Source organism: Chelonus insularis, unplaced genomic scaffold (genome assembly GCF_013357705.1).
Source record: "Chelonus insularis isolate UGA/USDA-ARS -01 unplaced genomic scaffold, ASM1335770v1 contig_355_pilon, whole genome shotgun sequence".
Classification (NCBI taxonomy): domain Eukaryota; kingdom Metazoa; phylum Arthropoda; class Insecta; order Hymenoptera; family Braconidae; genus Chelonus; species Chelonus insularis.
The window spans coordinates 216,412-237,891 of NW_023276520.1; the positions used below are offsets into that span (position 1 = coordinate 216,412).

General features: G+C 27.5%; 1 protein-coding gene across 1 annotated transcript in view; it reads right to left on the reverse strand.

Moving 5' to 3' along the window:
- Window positions 1-42: 42 nt before the first annotated feature.
- The window catches only part of LOC118066805 (midasin), a 50,222-nt gene continuing 28,784 nt past the window's right edge, over window positions 43-21,480 (reverse strand). The window contains exons 6-10 of the mRNA XM_035083136.1: window positions 11,106-11,253; window positions 10,528-10,754; window positions 10,252-10,463; window positions 848-10,064; window positions 43-768 (exon numbers count right to left, since the gene is read on the reverse strand). Coding sequence (XP_034939027.1) covers window positions 586-768; window positions 848-10,064; window positions 10,252-10,463; window positions 10,528-10,754; window positions 11,106-11,253 — 9,987 coding nt within the window. The 3' untranslated portion in view covers window positions 43-585. The remainder of the gene's footprint in view (window positions 769-847; window positions 10,065-10,251; window positions 10,464-10,527; window positions 10,755-11,105; window positions 11,254-21,480) is intronic.

Here is a 21,480-nt window from a genome sequence, read left to right on the forward strand (position 1 = left end):
ATTTTTATCAAAAATTAATTATTACTGATAATTTTATCGATTATTACAATGCACACATCTTTTGTATTTAAATCTCCCTCAATCTTATCTTATTTACATGATAGTTTTAAATTGAAACCTATGTTCTCAAGAGAAATCACATGAAAATTAATTTATTAATATAAAATGTTCAAATATTATATTCAGCATAAGAAATTGTAGGTTTTATAGAAATGATTATATCATTTGAAGAAAAATTCAAAATTCAAAAACTTGTTCCAAAAATATTTGTGTAATGATGTTCAAATAGATAACGAAAATTTCATCTGATGGAACAAGATAGTGTATCATGAATTTATAGTATGATTTCGTTGTTATCGACAATCTATCTTATCAATAATTCAAAAAAAGCTTGATAATAAAAACAATAAGTGCTTGAAAAACCTAAATTTATGAAAAATTATAACCATGAGCAAAAACATCAATCGTAATGTTATTAATTATAATATACATGACTATAGTAGGAAAATAGACAAAAATCTTTTACAAAATCACTCAAAATATAATAAGAATAAACAATGATTGATTATTTTAAAAATTCACTTATCACGTATCAATTTTTCCGACAACTTCAAACCACTGTCTCAAAGCATCACTTAAAACTCCAGGCATAGCATTAATATCTCTAAGAATCATATAAAATGGGAATGGAAAATCATCCATGTATGAGCGTATTTCCAGTAATCTTCCACTGTCAAATATTGGCATTCTAATGTCCAGAATTGAATCCTGCAAACAATAATTTATTAATAAAAATATAGTAATTGAATGAATGTTCAAACATCAAGACAAACAAAAAAAAACAAACCTTATTTAATGGACTTTCAACAATGATAAATACCAAAAAGATATTGGCAAGTTTAGCTCTTCGAACAGCTTGGTTAACATAGTCAGATCCTTCTGAGAAAACACCTCGACCATCAGATAATACTACTAAAAGCTTTGCATTATCTCTTGAGTTTACTTGACTTTCAAATATGTCAACAGTAAAATCAACCAGCTGTCCTATCATTGTTTTCTTCTGATCAAATTGCATTTCTTGAATAAGTCTAGCACCACTTTGTTCATTAAATGGTTCCCCAAGAGGATGTAGCACTTTAGGAGATTCTCCAAAACTAATAACACCCAGTTGACCAACTTCTAAATAACTCATAGCTTTGCTAATCAAAGAAAGTGATTCAAAAGCTAACTCTTTTGAATGATTATCAGCCATACTACTGCTGTCATCTACAGCTAAAATAATTTGATAGTCTCTCTTTGATGGTTTAGTTCTTCTTAACCATATTTTATCCTTTCTAAATTGACTTGCTATATAGGGAATAATTTTTCTCATATTTATTCTTTTTCCTGTTCGATAATCACCTTTTAATCTTGATGCTTGTGTTGGTTCTAGTACAAGTCTCAGTTTTTCCGATAAATCTCTTGCCGGAGTTTCTGTTACGGCACTTAGACAATTCCAAGCAGTTAATGCTTCTTGTGTTGATGGAGTATAAGTCCATTGGCGCAACATTTGTTCTACTTCAAGTCTCTTTCGCTCTATATGTGACAAATTTACGAGTGAATCTATTTCACCAATTTTTTGTGTATAAAATGCAGATTCTTGTTTTCTTGAAACAGTTAATGTTTGAACTAACTCTCCTTCTACTTCAACTTTATTTTCTGCATGAGAACCAATTTCTTCTTCATTCATATTTTTAGTCTCTGATTGGAAATTTTTCTTATTTTTATCATTCTCAGGAGTTACTTCAGACTTTAATGATTGTACTTCCTCTTGAATAATTTCATCATTGTCTATGTGCATATCTAGATTTGATTCTACATCATTATTTTCCTTATCTTCTTCATTCTCATCTGCTATCTTTTGTTTTTTTACTTGTTCTTCAGTAGCTGTATCAATTGCGCAATCATCGAATTTTTCAGAATCTTTAACATGTTGACACATATCTATATTACTTTTATTGTCTTCTTCAAAACCTTCTTCACTGTTTTCTGCCTGTTCTGATTTTTTGTCAAACTGCATTATTTTCTGTTTTTTTATATTGGGTTGTAAATTATCCATTAAAACTCGATCTTCATCACTTTTCCCAGGATTTTTTCGTTTCTCTAACGGCCGTTTTTCTCCATTTCGTTGAATTGGCATATTTTGTTCCATCACTGAACCTAAATGTCCTTCATTCTGCTCTTGAGATTGTGCTTGGCCGGTTCCTTTATCGTTTCCATCATTATGTTCGTTTTTCTCAGAAATATCTTGATTTTGCGAATTTTTTTCTTCATTAAATTCATTTGGAACTTTGTCTCTCGATCCATCAGGTTTACTTTCTACTTGATCAGCTGCATCTGTCTCCTTACTTTGATCATGAATACTTGGAGCTGTTTGCTCGCTATTTGACTCCTCTTTATTTTCCTTCTCATCATCTTTTTTATCATCTAATTCATGACCAGGAGTTTGTTGATTAGGATTTTCGGTATCCTCAGATTCTTCAGCATCTAAATTTTTTATTTCAAGATTTTCAGTTGATTCTCCATTTTCCTCATCACTGGATTCTTCACCTTCTTTATTATTTTCATCTTCATTCATCTGTTTTTCTTCACCTTCTTCATTTTGATCTTTTTCTTCAGAAATACATTCTTTCATTTGATCGACATCGAACGGATTCTCTTCATTTTCTTCTGGTTTTTCCTTACCTTCATCATCATCTTCATCCAAATTCAAATCATCTGGCAAATCCATTGGCATACATTCTGGCTGGGTATTATCGTTTCCATGATATGGATCAATTTGATCATCATTCACATCCGGTTCATTCATTTCATCAATTTCATTTTTCTTTTGACTTTTTTCATCATTACGATCATTGTTTTCATCATTTTTATTGTCTTCGTGATTCTTAGAATCATCTTTCGCACTTAATTCTTTTTCTCCAATTGCTTCTCCTCTTCCTTGCTCTTCAGTATCATTACCGTTATCCTCTTCATTATCAGACTCTTCATCATCTTTCCATATTTCTTCATCAAGTTGCTCAGCACCCTTCTCCGTTTCTCCCATCTCTTTGTCTAGATCTTCATCATTATCGTCCTCATCATCGCTTTTATTTTCATCATCACTATCATTTTTTTTCTCAATATCTTGCAATTTACTATCAAAATTTTCAGACATTTCAATACCACCTTCTTCTTCTTCGCAATTTTTATCTTCTTCTTGTTCTTTTTCTTCTCCAGCAGGTCGAGCATCTTCTAATTGATCTTCAGACTCGATCCTATCTGAAACATCTTTTTTTCCTTCTCCATCACTTAATCCCATTCCTCCAGCATTTACATCCCGTTCTGTACTTTCTCCATCTGCATCTTCTTCCTCCAAATCTAAATCTTTTGGCATACAAAATCCTTTAGTAGCTAAATCTAAAAAGACATTAAGTTGAAGATATAAAATCTTACATGTCGTCCTAAAAACAGCTACTTGCTCATTCAAGTAAAATTGAGAAAACAAAATAAATTGTTGTAAAATCGGAAAAATTTTTATTATCATAGAATAATAAATTGGAGAATAAACAGGATTTAAAGAAAGAATACTTTGAAGAAGAGATTGCAATTTTTTATTTACTTCCTCCAGCTGCAGATTCTTAATATCTTTTTCAAGAGACTCAATTAATTTCTCACGAAATCCATTGTCTTCTAGCTGTGAGTTTTCTTTGCCGTCTTCCACACTTTCATCTTCTTCATTAACGTTTTTATTCACTTTTAACTCATCATCAGGTGATTCATCACTTTGTGTTGTAGCTTCTTTATACTTCTCTTGTATCATGACTAAAATTTTCATTACAAGCTCTTCCACTTCTATTTTTACTTTTTCTACATCATTATTTGTTTCTGTTGAAGAATAAAGACTTTTAACTGTTTTTGTTGCATCAAATGTTTTAATCCATTCTTCAGCTCTTGTTTTTAAGAACTCCATGGTCATTAATATTGGATGACCTTTTTCGTTTTCATTACTAAACATCATTTCAAGTTTTACAATTATTTTCACTATTTTTTCAACATGTTTGTAACATTGTTTTAAGAAATTAAAATGAAGACCACTTCGAATTACAACTACAGAATTATTTAAAAATAATTCATCATACGTTGAAATCATAGAATTGATTAATTTAATAGCATTGTTTATTAAATAATCACCATTTTTCCAATCTGGATCATCTTTAATTGCATTAACCATTGGTATTTCGTTTACTTCTAAGATCAAGATTTCTTCTTTTAATTCAAAAATATTTTCTTGGGGACAAGTCTGGAAATAGATATCTATTTGTTCAAATCCAGTCAATAAACAAATTGCGAGTTGATTTAATTCATTAGCACAGTTTAATATATCGTCGTTACTTGGAAGATCAATATCATTATTATTCTTTAGCTTTTCTAAATTGATTATTTGTTTCCTTAATGTTACATAATCTTCTATATGTTTTGTTAGAAACTTTTTCTGCTTTTGAGCTATAGATAGCAGATGAATTGAAAATCCTCGACATCTTTCTATATTCTGAGGTCCTAGATCAGTTTGATTTTTAACAAAAGTACTATTTAAAGATTGTAAATAGATACAAGATTGATAATAATACTTTTCACAGCCATCCCAATACGCCAAAATTTCATTATCTGCATCTTGAAGATGATCGAATTTCTGAAATGCATGTGCAACATCAAGAGGTGGTATAGTCATGTCAAAAATTTCATTCTGTTTATTTTGCCAAGCTATTAAACCTTTTCGATATGAAAGTCCAATATTTGTTAGCGTTTTAAAGTAATCAGCAAGTGCTAGTTTTTTTTGTTGAAGAATACTTTTTGCATGTGATTTTTGTTTTTGTTTTGGTAAAGTTCGATCTACTTCCATATTTTTAAGTTCAATGCTTCGATTCATAAATTCTCCAATTAAATGATCTATTTCCACTCGTAATCCTGGATACATTGACATTAATATAGTTTCTTTACATAGCTTTTTTGCCTTTTTTGTTAATAAATTTGATCTTTCAATTAATGAATTATCTATATTTGATATTTTAATGTCATTTTCATTATTATCTAGAATTATAAAATAGTCTGGATTGATATAAATATCATTACTATTTATATGTATTTCTGAAGAGCAATTTGTTGGTTTGATAATCAAACAAGCACTTATATTTTGATTGAGTTCAGTTTCATATTCACGAATAAATTTGAGTAAATTTCTGTGTGTTTTTTCTACAGTTGTTTTTACTGACCAATAATTAATATCATTCCAGCGAGCGATTTTAACAAAATCTCGTAACTTCTTTTCAATTGGAGCTTTTACAGAATTTATTTTTGTTTTGATATCTGTTGAAAATTTTTTATAATATTGATAAATATTCCAAAATACTGCAAGAAGCTCTTGTCTCTCACTACTAGGTTTTAAATAAAATACATGAGAATGGAATGTTAATAATAAATCAAGTCTAACTTCGAATTCAGCAAGAGTAGATTGACTTATAAAATTTTCTAACAATTCAATCAATTTCTTCAATGTTATTTTATCATCTTTTTCACCTTCTGCTAAATCCATAGTCCTAGAATTGCCTATAAAATCATCTTTTAAAGGTATTTTATTCACATATGAGTTTATAAGAGAATAAAGAAAGAACCACCATTTAGAAGCTTTCGCCATTAATCGTTCCAGAGTGGAATCTAAACAATTCTTCCAGCAATTCAATTCCAATTTTCGCCAGTCAATGATCTGTTGGGTTAACGAAGCTGAATATTCGTGTAAACTGACACCAATGTGTGCGTTTTCTTGCCATTCACGTATTTTACTCGCAAGAAGCTCAAGACCTGTGAGAAACCGAGAGACTGATGATGTAACCGGAAAAGTTTTTATTCTCTGAATAATTATACATATTGATTGTAAAGTTGGATGCTCAGGCCATTCTTCTAAATAATCTTTGACTCTATTTATTATGCCATCTAAAATTAGTATGCACTGTATTACTTCTGCAATATTACTACTTGTATAAAAATCGTAAGATTTTTTTTTGTCATCGATAGCATTATTAGAGCTATCAATTAATGTTTCTCCAGAATTCATGGAGACTGCAATTGATGCTAAAACATTGAAACTGATATATAATTTCGTAGACAACTGTGACGAAAGAGACTTTTCCACTTGTGAGTACAATGAAGTGAAAAGAGAAAATCTTTGAATGAAAGGATCAATATAATTACGTTCAATTGATGTATTAGAATTTTTCATCCACAATGCCGGAATAAATGATTTAACTATTTGCGAATGAAGTTTATAAACTTCTAGAAGATCATGTTCAGTAATTAATTCTGCATACAACTGGAGATTTTCATTAGTTTCTTTTCTCTGTTCAAGAGTTTGTTTGTCGTCAATACCTTCAAAGTCATGATCATGTTTGCAGGGAAATAAATGTCTTAATTGCTCATCTATCTCTTCTTCTTCAGTCAACATTTGCCCATTAACGTTTATATTGCCCTTATATAAACTTTCTGCTTCTGCTGCTGCTTTCTCTTTTTCAATTCTTTGCTTCTGCCATATCAGAACAATTTGTGATAGCAATTCATTTAATAAATTCCATAAATCCATTGTTAATTCTCGTTTGAGTGTTACATAATTATAAAGCTCATAAAGAGCATTTTTTAACATATTAAAGAGTTCTATTAAAGCTTTGAATCGATCCTTTTTATCTAAATGTGTTTTAATAAATTCTCTTCCATTTTGTGATGAATATAAATCTATAAGCTGAAGTATACTTTGTTGATTCGGTCCAATTGTTGGAAATTGAACGAAATGTTGTAAAAAATGTTCAGCAGTTGATAAATTAACTCTTGTCTCTTCTGTGACAATTAATCGATTATTTTCATCAACTAAAATATCAGCTCCATGAATAATTTGTGTTAGACCCGTCATTATTGGAGTCACAAGCTCACGATAATTAACCAAAAATTTATCTTCTAATGAATTCATAATAGCACGCCAAGTGCTTTGACGACTTTTTAATATTTCTGACGCATGTCGTGCAATTTCAATAGACTTTTTTAAATTAAACTTGTCATTTTGTAATAATTTTAAAATGGCATTATGTGTATTCTCTGCACTATTTATAATATACTCTGGTGATCCAACATCTCCTCGGAAACAAGAAACTTGTTTAACTAAATCTCCAAAAGGTACATGTGAAGATCGATATCCTTTTGATTGCATCAATTCAGTGTGATTTTTGTATGAATTCTCTAAACATTTGTTAACTTCAGATAATCTAGATGTGTTTCCTCTTCCAATCCAACCGTGATCATTCATTAGATACGAATCTAAAGTATTGGAAGAAATTATTGTTATTAAATCGTTGATATCTTCATGAGTGTACGATAATTTTAATTCTGTTTTTATTACGGGATCAATGAATCCTAAATGGCTGAATAAAAATAATTGATGTAAACCTAAATAAATCCAAGCTAGACCACGATCAGCTGCTTTTGATGTATTTTCATCTGACTGTAATCGATTTTTAATCATTACTAATTTATCTAAAGGATTTTTATAACAAACATTATACGATCGTTCATTATTCGTATTATTAGTAATGATAGGATCATTTGAATCATGAATAATTAATTCACGAACATTACAATTGTTTTCAACATTTTCAATAGCTTTTAAATATGAATTTATGTAGGATATTAAAGATTTCTCATCATTTTCAATATAATTATATTTTTTTGAATTTAATGGTATGCTATTACGCCAAAGCATATCATTTACCATTTTCATTTGATCTAAATGAATTTTATAAAGTCCTAATGGAGCAATTGAAACAACGGAATCATCTTTATTTCCATCGTTAGCCAATAATAACCTTGATAATGTATGTATTAATACTGGATTATTATCAGAATAATTTAATTTATTTTCGTTTGTGTCAGATAATTGGTCTGAATAATTCGGAAAATCAGTCTGATTGATAATTTCATCAAACGGCGAATTTAAGTAAGAAGTGAATTTATGAATATTACAGAATTGATAATTACCTTGATATTGAAATAAATGTCTCAACAATTCTGGTAATAATCTTTCACGTTCAGGTTTATTATCAATTTTTGATAAAGTTACTTTTAATATTGCAACTAAATGAGTAGGAAGATTTAAAAATTTCAAAAAATTATTTATAGTGTTAATTCCATTTATCATCTCATTATCATTGCTTTTTTTATATGAATGTTCACTTAATTGTCGATGAATTTTGTACACAAAAAGAATGAATCCATATTCATATAACGGCCAAAGTTGTACATCCATTGATATTTTTATTAAATATTCCCTCGGATAATTGGTAAGTATTTTTTTATAAACAATTTTCACGTTTGTTTGAGAATCTAATTCATATTCATCGTGAAATTCATTAATATATGTTCCTATATTATTCAACATTCTTTCATTAAATCGATCATTGAAAATTTCTTCCCAAATAATTATTAAATCTGACTTTATCTCAATAGATTCATCCAGTTGTAATAGTATTAAATTAAATTGTCTATCAATCGGTTTTTGAAGTGGTAATAAAAAGTTTTTAGAATAATTAGTAATTTTCTTATATCCATCAATCATTGTTTGTGATGTAAATGGACGCATGATATTTAATTGTCTCTTAACTTTTTTTGCTAATTTTTTAAAAGACTTTTGATAATGCAAAAAATTATCGAATTCAGATATTAATGTTTTCAATGTTTCCTCTATTTTTTTATTGTCATCATGATCCTCAGTACTTTTTGGTTCTTCAAAATATTTTAATAGTAATTTTCTTAACCATCTATAATGAACAACTAATAGCATTTTCGTAAAATTGTTCTCTGTTTGTCCTTTCTGTGATTTATCTATAAACATTAGTTGCCCTTGTTTATAAAATCTTCGGAACCATTGAAGATTTAATCGTATTTCAATGTATTTTTTATGATCACATTGAGATAAATTATAAAGATAATTGGTAATCCATTGATGAATATTTGTAGCGAATGGAACAAAATTCGTTACTAATGGTATAATGTTATCTTCTTGTAGATTATAGTTATGAACCTTTTTAGAGTATTCTTCTACTGTGATAATATTTTTATTTTTATTTTGTTCTAATTTTTCCGGATAGTTAAAATCGATCATTTTCATATACATTCTTAAACAAAGTGGTTGAGTTATGTCAAAAGATTCTGTTTGATACCATGGACGAGAAGCGTTGAATATTTTATCTGATTTCAAGATCTCATAAGTTATTTGTTCAATTTTATTTTTAAATGATAATAAAAATTGATTTTGTGAAGTAGAATCGCATATAAATTTATTCAACCAAACGTTCCTCATAGAAATATCTTTAATGGAAGACTTTTCAAAAAAGTTCAGTAAAACGTAAGGGAAAATTTTCGTTATTTCCATATCAATAAAATTACCACATTCTTTCATATTCAAATAATCGTTCAAGAATTTTGTCGTTGCATTTCTAGATGGGTCTTGAAGATATCTAGTTTTAAGAGACATTAAAAAAATTCCCTGTTGGGAAATTACAGTTAACTGAGCATTTTCTTGCAGATCTCGAATGTTCCAAGTTACTGCACTTAGGTCAATTACTGGTGGGATGCTTTGTGTAACGTTGAATTTATCAATTATTCTCTCTATAATTGACATCAAACGATTTTTGATTTCAGGCTGTTGGATGTATTGAGACTTAATATATACATCTATACAAGAAGTAAAGAATGCTTCCCTCACAGAAAATCCTCTTGATATTTGCTGAGTAATCAGAAAGGCACAGTGCAGTAGTTGGATTGTGCTGAGTTTATCTGTTAAAAGCTGTTGGCTCGAAACTTCTTGATGAATGTTTAACAAAATCTCTTGATGGTTATTTCTTGTTAATCCTGTATTGTACATCAATGATTTTATGTCTAAGTCATTTTCTTGATAACTTTTCTTATGGTCTAAGAGATAAATTTCAACTCCTCTATTTCTCATTGCTCTATAAAAAAAAATATATATATTTTAAAATATAAGTTTGAAATGATCATTTGCACAACTTTTCATCAAAATATGTCAATTTTTTATATCAAGTTATGATATATGATGTAATGTTATGAATACATGAATAAATAAAAATATATTCCATTTCTTACTTTCAAATACTAAAATATTCAATAATAATTTACCTCGATATTTCACCATAGTGTGGATCCATTGTTAGGAAAAGTCGAAAGTTTTGGTGAGGCTTTATTGTATGGATTCGACCGTCATTATCAACACCTCTTTCACCAACAGTAAGTACTCCCCCGGGTTCAAGTAGCCCATTCAATCGATCTAAAACTGCTGGACTACAGAGATTCACTTGATCCACTAAAAGCCATGTTCCATCTTGTAAGCACTGGTAAAATACAATGTGATATTAGCTATATATTTGATTATATTTTAAGAATCATTTTTTATACCTTAACAAGCACACTGTCCACCCATTCAAACTTCCCTCCAGCATTTAAACAATTATCTTGTTTTACAAAGTGTGACAAGTTTGTAAGTTTATCCTTGATTGACGCTAATTCTACATTTCCTGAACATGTGTCGAGTGTTTCCATAGCAGAAATTAATGTAGAGAGCTCTTTTGTTCGTTGTAAAAAAATTTCTGTCTCGATGGCCATCGTGGTTGAAAGACTCTTGTCTAAGCATGAAATGAAAAAATTCAAAAAACAATATATTTACAGAACAAAAGATGAAAGAGAAATTTAATTACAAAAAAATTAATGAAAAGAATTCTTTTAACCATTTCAATAATTAGAGAATTAATAATGTAACTTACAATGAGTACAATAAATAAAAGAATTAATGACATTTTAATTTGTGTTATCAATCATGAAATATCTTACAAATATTTCTGATTTAAAACTAATCCATTTTCATATAATCTTTCTAACAATAACGTATAAAATGATTACTTATTTCTTTTATAGTAAAACAAAATGACATTTAAATTTTAAAATTCTATCAATGATAAAAAAAAGTTTAAAATTACCAAAAGACAGGTGTCTAATCTTTTCCAGTTGTCGATGAAACTCACTGACTTGTTTCAGACTTTTCTTATCCAGTTTCGCCCTCAAGACTTCAATCAAAACTTTCTCTGTCCTCTCAATCAGTTCTTCCAAGTGCCGGTTATAGTCCGTCTAAAGAAAATATGAAAATTTAATATGGAAACATTAGATTAGATAATTAAAATTTATTAATTTCTTTCTCTAACTTGTTAGGATAGAAAAAGATGATAAAAGAAGAATGCTGTTACAAGTACAAGAATCAAACGAATAAATGTATGATAATAAATTTTTTATTTTTAATAAAGCCAATTTTATTAGCTAATGTAATGTTTACCCAATTTTTGATCTAATTTTATTTTAAAGTATCATGTTTGTGAGCAATATAAATATGAACAGTATTATTTTAAATGGATATCCTAGAAGATAATTCGACCACAGCAGACACAACTTATCCCACATGAATCAAAATGATTGATGTGGGTCCTACGTACACTTCTATCCCTTGATGATCTGATCGCCTTTTGACTTTTTTTTTCTACTACTCTTCCTTTTTTTCTCGCGTCAATCCTAGTATATCGAGTTGCGGTTTCAACGTCATTCTTGCGTCGTAATCGATAATTTACGGATATATCATGATAAATTTTATTCAAGAGTTTTCATTGATAGGGTAAATTCCGTGAATATAAATAATTCTCAACTAAAACTTAATTTAGATAAATTAAAAATATTCTGGAATATAATCTCGACCAAGGTATCCACAAGCTGAATGAATTTCACGTTCCATATTGAAGTTGTGAAATTTTAGTGGTAGTTTTATAATTCCAAGCAGTTTGATCTCATACTATAAATCAGGCTTGAAAAGAAACTTTCAAAATTATTATTCTTCGTTGATTTAAAATTTAAAATACAAAACTTCAATAAAAATAAAATTTTTTTGTTGTTTTATAAAAATAAAAAATTGTAAAAACAAAAATATTTTAAAATATCATTATCATTTTTTTTTGCTGTATTTATAATTTATTAGATCAATGTTTTAACTTTTGATCCCTTCCATTAGTTTATTTCAATTCCAATAAAAATAATAGTCTCATACAATCGTTGTAATTCACTTCATCTTGAATTATTGGCTATAAAATTAATTTATGAGTTAAATTTCTGTTTTTTTTTTATTTTCATCAATTCTAAAAATTTTACAAAAAAATTGATCAAAAAATAAATGTTTTTATTTATTCTGCATTATGCTATGTGAAATGAAAACTCAAGTGATATCTTTGTTGAAAATTGAGTGAGACTCGAACGAGGGTTTTAGGGGCACAATTTGTTGTAAAACCCAAGGAAACAAGGCGTTACCTCTTTGTCGTAGAAAATTACAATTCAACAATGAATTCTAGTCTTCTCTTCCGTTAGATGCTTCTAAATAACATTATACACAGATTAACGAGAATGTTCAAATTTTCACACAGACTAGAAAAGAGATCTAAATATTAATTGAATATTTATGACACAAGACATTGTGATGCCATTTACCCTTTGGTCTATTCTTTAAAAATTTAAACAAAGAATTTTTATATTCAATTAACATCAATAGATTAAAATTGAAATAAAAGAATTATTCATACATGAAGAACGAATTAGATCGTTTTCCTCGAGAAAACTTTAAGCTAAGGTAAGCTAAGATAAGATAAGGAAAAGTCTAGATAAGATGCTTATTATTGATTGATATAATAAACAAAATATAATCAATAAAGCAGATACGTACGATAATACTCTAAAGTCGATAGAAAAGCACGTACATAGCATATATAGTGAGGGTGTTAGTAGACATTTATAGATCGACTAATATTTGTTGTAGTTGATTGTAACAGCTTACCTATGCAACAACAAAACCTAATCTTCTTATCCATGGAATATTCAGAAAATTCAATATAAAATGTATTATTAGAAAAAGCCTAAATATGAACAATATTCTAGGTAACAATTTAAATCTAGTTCTACTCTGAAGTCCTAAACATAGTTCATTTAATAATTATTTGTATAATATAGATAGAATATTATTGAATACATGGTCATGTATTTTATGTTTGCATTGGCAGTCAACGAATTGGATTATAGCAACACATGATTGATTTGTTTATTTTCAGTTTCTGACTGAGACATGAACTAACTGTACACTTTCCTGGTCATAAAGATTTTCCTATCTTTTTAAAAATAATTCCCAAGTTAATATTTCTTATTATTTTACAAAATTTTAATAACATTACGGTGTGCTATAGGAAAATGTGATCAGGTCCATCTATTGCTGTATTTCATTGCCACTCAGAATATAGAGCTTTAAATTTGATGAAAATAAGCTTCATTTCACATGATAGAATTTTATAGCGCTATACTGAAAAATAGTATGAATTTGCATAAAATTCCTAGAGTATCGAAGAAACATACTTGATGATAGTACGAGAATAAAATGAAAAAAATTATTTAAATAAGAGATTCCTCAATGTCTAGTTTCTCTATAGAACTTATGGAGATTCAAAATACCTCCAGTGGCTTTTCTTCCACATTGTTGGGGTAACTTTTATAACTAAAAAAAAAAATGTAGAGTTTAAAAAAAAAGAGGGTAGAAGAAAGTTCTCAAAAATTAAGATGAATAAGAAACAGTAATAAATAAATCCAACATGAGAAATATTTTGTAGTGTGGTAATATAACCACTGACTACATCAGACTCATCCAACTTCTCATGCTTTACGTTTTCCAAAAGCCCATCAAATCTTCGAATCCACCACAGTAGTATCATCTTTTCAACTTCAGCAACAAGGAAAAGCCTGTGTAAATACCAGGGTTTTCTATGTCGACTATTCCATTTACAAAGGTCAGGCTAATATGATGTGTGAGTTACAGCCTCATAAATTTTCAAAGTGTCACAAATGACGAATGTTTTTAATTATTTTAATTAATTATTTTTTTCCCATTTAAAAGTAAAAACAAAAATGAATACATTAATTAGAAAATCTAGACCGAATTAAATAACCCATACATCAAAATTTGTACATATAAATGGAGAAAATAGATTTAAAAAAATCAAAATAAAACTATGAAACTTATCAAAGTAATTTTTGCTTTTTTTTATGTAATTCTTCTATATTCATTATTCTATTAACTAATATAAACTTTTATTTATTAATATTAAAATAAATATTTTGAATAAAAATTTCTCTGTAATTACTGTGCATTTAAATGAATATAAAATTTTATTTTAGTCATCAATATATTAATTCATTACCCAACAAACTTTATTTTTAATATAAAAATTATTTTCAATTTTTCAAAACCATAAATCATTTTGGTAGTTTACAAAGCTTATTCTATTGCATTGCGATATTTTATATATTGACTTTCATCGAGATGTGACACATTATACTATCAAGAAAGATATGTAACAAATGACCAAATAAGTTGAAACATTTTAGATGTTATTCCACGTTATTAATTAAAAATAATTATTTTATCGAGTTTATGAAATTTTTATAATCAATGTCTCTTAATGAATTGTTACTTGAAATAAATCAATTTTTTACATTTAATAATTACTGATTAATTTTAATCCAAATGAGTCGATTTAGTGGTTCAATCTTGTCATTAGGTATTCTACTTAGAAGATGCTTTAGAAGCTTCAAATAGAGACTCTTCTTACTCAATTTTGCTTAAGGAATGGCTTCACCACAAATTCCTTTACCCCTGTCTCTTTCACTCTTTCTTCACGTTCAATCTAATGACGGATGATATTAGACCATGAGTATGCAGGATATATTTAACTTCCAACCATATCGAACCTTACTAAGATTAACGGCATATACGTGAATATTGAGAATGACAAGATCCACGAATGCCAGATACAAGTTCATGAAATTAAAAATGAATGTTAATAACGATTGGATTAATTGTTACAGCTCATTGGAAAAACGATAAGACCTTTGGTCTATCTCAATAGATGCCCCAGGTGGTGTATTCACGTTGTATCGGAAAACAATGAATCTTCGGACACTTCGAAAGCTACGATAGTTTCCGTTTATTCTAGGGTGAACCGATACCACCCTCCGGCATACGAAAAACTCAAGGGACTAAACAAATCGAAGAATCAACATTGATGTCCTCTTTTGTTTCTGACGACCGAACAAACTATTCACACGACATTATAATCGATTACTTATATATAAACTTGACAAGGAAGATAAAAAAAAAATAATACCCATTTCAATTTTTGTTTAAATATTCTAAAATTTCCCAAGTATTCATGATTTTCTATTGAAAAAATTTTAATTAATATTAAATCATAGCAATGATTGTTAATGATGAAAAATAAGTTTGATAGAAGCTTTTTTTTGTGATAAAATTTTAATTAATTATTATTCATTCATGTAATGATGTAATAAATTATTCATTTAACGTAATAATGTAGTTGCACTGAGATAATTGTTCCACCAACCTTCAGTAAAAATGACAAGTGCAGTTTTTAAATTCTAGAAGTAAAAATATTTTTATACTGAGAAAAAATTGACTGTGAATAAGTAACATTTTTTCCAACTAATAAAATCAAAATTTTTAATAGTTTTAATTAAAGATTTTTTTGCTAATTGACATGGTAACATTCTTATAGATTCAGTTCTGATAGTTACTTCAAATAATTTATTAAAAAAATACATTTTTATTTTGAATAAAATTATCTAAGTATTGGTTTATTCTAATGTCTCATTTCTTTTTTAAGATCCATGGTATTTCAGAAAGTAAGAATTAATCTCATGTCATGTATTTAAATTTACAATAATCTTGAACCAAATATTAAAATATATTATTCAAGCAAACTTTCGTTAAATTTAATAAAATATTTTATTACGAATATTTAAGACTTTTTTTATTAATTAAATAAACATTGTTTTGTGTAATAAAAATCAAGTTTATTTCGAGAGAATAATTTATTCCAATCATTTGTTTATTGGATAAGTTTTAAAAAATATAATAATAATTAAAATTGATATGAGTGAGTTATTATGTTGAAGAAAACATTATTTTTAGTTAGAAGAAGAAAGAAGCCAGGATCAAAAACAAAAGTACATTCCATCAGACTTTGAGCATTAAGATAAGAAAGGGAATTTTTGCAGTAAAGAGTGCTTGAAAAGTGTGATAAAAATAAGAGAAAAAAAAGGAATAGTGAGTAAATGTATCCCGGGCAATCAGGGCGTCTCCTTTATTGTTGCGATGACGCGTGAAAGTGTGATGACAATTCGTATCATCTTCAATCGTCAGTTTACCATAATAAAGCCAAAAGTGAACGTGTATATTTTGAACAGATTTTCAAGTTCATGACATTATTAAGAAGTGAAACAACTGGAGGATTTAGTGGTTGATAGGGATGCTGCGTTGTGGTAAAAGCCAGGATAGAGGGGTAGAGCTTTGACGGGGGGTGAAAAAGCTACTAGTGAGGTGGGGCAAAAGGGTAGGTTAGCTTCGAATCGGGGCTTGCTTTCAGACAAGTACGCAGTGCTCTCTCGTCTCGCGAACCGAGAGAACGAGACAGAATTACATTCATCTGATTTATACAAGTGTTAAGGTTTATTCTCGATCGTGTGTGTTGTAGAAAAAAAATTTTTTTTATTTCAAACTAATTTTTTATTTCATTCTTAAGCTTTGAAAAATTTTATCCAAGTGCAGTTTTTATTTTATACATGAAATTATTTTAATTATATAAATTGTTATGATAATAATACGAATAATAATGAAAATTAATTTTCAATTGTAAATAAAGGTAAAAATATTGGAGTCAATTTTTTAGATTTTTATTTATATTTTTTGTTTAATATCAGTTGATAATATAAAAGATGGGAAGAATAAGAAAGTTTTTAGTTAACTTTATTAGTAAGATATAAGATAATGATAGTAAGACAAGAATGAACGATGTGGCTGTAAGTTGGTTTAGTTACCACTCATGACATGATCGTTATGATGCTAGTGGTTATAGTCCTCCTTGGTTTGTCTTTCTGGTTAACGGTGCGATTATGCGACCGCCTGCACACGCCCCTTGATTCGGTATCAGCTACATACATATACTTATGTGATTACCCTTTTATGGATCCCAGTTTATTCCTATTTAATATTCTGAATGTTCAACCTGTCCCTACAGATCCATACAATGATACGAACTTCCCTTATGGATTGAATTAAATTATCACTTTTTCCCAAGTCTTCTTCTTCTCAAAATTTCTTACACAAAATAATGAAAGTCAAAACAAAATAAAAAACAAGACTGAAAACAGAAGAAATTCTTTTACTTTCGTGATAAATTTACGAAGATGCATCGAAGAAATAAAAGTTTGAAATTTCATTTTATTTTTATAAGTGATAAAGTCAATAAAGCTGCGGTTCTTTAGGGCACGAAAATTGTTTTATTGAAAAGTCAAGGAAGAAAAGCATTACAAAACAATATTGTTAAAAAAGAATGTTGTGAGAAATTCGAAAAATCATTCAACAACTTGTTTCGTTGATTTTTCAATTTTTTATTTTTTTAAAATAAAATTTAGACGGTTGTAACAATTTTTCCAACTTTATATTTTTGTGACGTAAAATAGTCCTATGTTGTTAGATTTAATTTAGTGGCTGTCGAATTCAGGTCAATTCAGTTACAGCCAAAAGCAAGAGAGAAAGAATATGAGAGACTCAATTAGCTTACAAGCGATTCATTCATCTTTTTCGAAGCTATCCTAATTTAAATAATCAAAAGTATAAATTTTTGTTTCAACCATTTCTATATCCATCAATAATATATTCTGTCAAAAATAAAATTCAATTTTAAACACACATTACTAAAGTTACACTTTGATATTTCACTTATAACACTACTACATTTAATATTAATTTCATTTGAATTAGTGAATGTGTAATTAAAAAAGTCATTAACGTCTTGTTAATAATAAAAAATTAAATAGATTGTGAAAGACATGAGTAAGTTCGAACTGCTTGGCCCAGATCTGAGTAAAGAGCAAACTGCTTAACGGGTTTGATTTAAACGTTGATCCCTCCTAGTTGCAGTTTTAGTCCCTCGGGACACTTGAAACAGGATGAATTCAAGTCTCTAAAGGATGAACCCGTACACCCTACCTCAAAAGCTGCTAACTTGTTAAATAAACACAAACAATCTATATTAACATAACAAATAAAAAAAAAAAAAAACTAAATCACATGACGTAAAAAATTTATTCTTATTTATATCAAATTCTGCTAACTATGTCGAGCATTACATTCAATAAACTAGTGAAAAACTTTTCAATTTTTTAATTTAATTTTATTTCATGTAAATTATTTGAATATTAATTTAATTGATTATCTCAATAAGACAATTATTTATTTATTATTTTAATTAATATTCCACAAGTAAGTCTTTTGAAATATTCTCAACAAATTTTATAATTTGTTTAAATAATTAAGTTACTTTTCAAGTTTCATTTTTAATGAAACTCAAAATAGGATTATTATTAAAAAAACATATGACAAAGTAATTGAACCCAAAAATTAATCATATCATGGAAAATAAAATAATGAAAGATATAAAAAAAAAAAAAAATTGTCTAGTCACCGCATATTTGTTAAGAAAGTTATTTGCCTCTGCTTAAAAGAAAACATCAATCAAATTCTCAATGCTCAAGGGGATGAAGATATCAACAAAAAGTGAATGTTGTTTCATACTATTTTTCTTTTTTTACTTTCATAAATTATTTTCTTTAAAATAACAAGTCCTCGAGATTTTAATATCACTATTTCTTGTTAAAATTTCATACAATCATCTCAATCATAATAATACTCTGTGATTTTGGTTGAACTAAGTGAACTTTACTTGAACAATGTAAGCGCTATTTAATCCTACTTAAGGATGTAATCCAACCTCCAATATTATATGATAAAGCAATTAATTTCAATAGATCAGATACTTCCTCTAGTCATCAGATATGCTCAATACACTAGTGTATCATGTTTTCCAACAACAACTAAAATATTCCAATTACTTATTTTTTGTATTTTTTAACATTTTATGCTGTTTTATTGGAAAAAAATAATCAATTTCCAACACTTTAAATCGACGTTTATTTAATAACTTTCATATCGGTCCTCATTATTTTCATTTACTCACTTAATTTAATGAATCTCCAATACTGTTTGACTCATCTACTCTAACTATACGTAAATTGGTGCTGTTTTTAGAATTTTCAATGATAATCTGAAACATGGTGTGTAATATTCTTGTATTTTCACAGTGCATTATAAATTAATTATTAATGTTATTGTTCTTTTGGTCGAAAATTGAATAAATATATTACAATTATGAAAATTAAAATTAATTACGAATAATGTTATCATTGAAATTTGTTGGAAATATCTAAATATTTGTGTCAAAAAATCTATATGAATATGTTAGTGATAATATTGAAAAATATAACGAAATGATGATTTAAAAATGATTAAAATCAATTTAAAAGTTTGTTAGAAAAGAAAGAAAAATTATGATAAATTAGAAAAGATTTTTTATCTGCTCTAGTTTTAGTTATAAATTAAACATGAACAAATCAGTTGAACATTGCCAACAACAAAACTGTCGACTGTCCAACATATCTAAAGAACAATAATTCAAATATTTTAAAATACAATCTTAAATTAACTGTTGTTAAACATGTACTTAAAAACTAGACTATCAAATAATATATTTAAACTTGTTGCCAAGTTTGTTTTATTCAGAATACAAATGAAAAAAAATTTTTTTTTATGTTTATGATTACTAAAGCTGACATTGACAGTAAAACAAGTTGGGTTAATTAAATACTTTAGTGAATATTAATAAAATATTTTAAAATTAAAATAATTTTTCAAACTTATCTAATAACTGTTATTATTAAAACAAACTTTGAAAGTGAATGTCATGATTGAAAGTTATCATTAAAACACAATTAAATATTTGCTTTTTAATTATTATTATTATTAAATCAACAAAAATATAAATAAATTTATAATGTTTATATAAATTATTTAAATTTATAAAGTAATTCAAAATAAAACCACTTGTTTATATTCAAATAAAATCATCAGGTGTAAATGTATCAGAAAATATTCATTTTTTCTTGGTATCTTGGCAATAAAGTTTGTCTATAATTTGGTGGAGTTTAGTGAAGAACTCTTAGAGGATAGGTATAAATATAGATGAAAGGGAACTTTTTAAAAAATCTCATCACGTTGTAGCCTCAGTTTCATCGAATGCTTTTTTTCATTTATTTCTTTTATTTCTTTAAATGTACACACGAACGAATCTCGTTCATAAAACACTTTATTTCAACTATAGACTTTTCACTTTAAATCCTCATACTATACACGTCATCTTTCAGTAACAAAAATACTTAAAAGGAGATTTTATTTATTTTTTGACAAAAGATGTATATAAAAAAAGTATTCAATTGCTGCAAGAGTCTTCATTTTTATTGCATTTACAGAAATAAAAAATTTTCCACTGCAGTGGCGAAAATAATATCCAGTTATTAAAAGGTCAGAATAATTATTACTCGTAGGTAAACTTCATAGCCGGCAATTTATGAAGCCCACAATCATCTAGTCGAACATTAATATCTACACCACCCATATAAAGGCTATATTTCAATAAATATTCAAGTGAAAATTGTTCCCATGATAATTGTCAAATTAAATTACACTATTCATATTTCGTTATTAACTTTTATTGTACTATCAATTAATCTTAGGCATAAATTATTTAAAATTCGTCTCTGCCATTACTAAAGAGGACTTTAAAAAAGGTACATAAAAATGAAAGTTCACTTACTATTCCATAAGAATGCTATGCACATCTAGATATTTCCAACAGGCATAACATGTCTGAACGAGTTTTTGATGGACATAAAACAGTACATCGTTTAGCGTGGAGAGAATTTTCCTCAAAATTCCTGGAATATTATTGCTTTTATCTTACTATTTCGTTACATTTACTTTTTTTTTTTCATCACATTCAATTTTTATTTTATTGAATAAATTTTAAATTTATCCTTTTTTTGTATCGGAATTGAATTATCTGTAATGACCTATCAAAAAGAAAACCAACAAGTTCTTGAAATAAGACAAATTTTCTCAAGATTTTTCTTCAATAAAAGTAATTCATCTTAATTTATGTAACATTTCCCTTCCTCTATTCATCTGAACTTTGTGTAAGTAATTTCTTACATCAAAGAATTTGATAAAATAGATTAAAATATTTTATACTCTACAATAAATAATTTACCATTATTATTTTTTATATTAACCTCGATATTGAATATTAA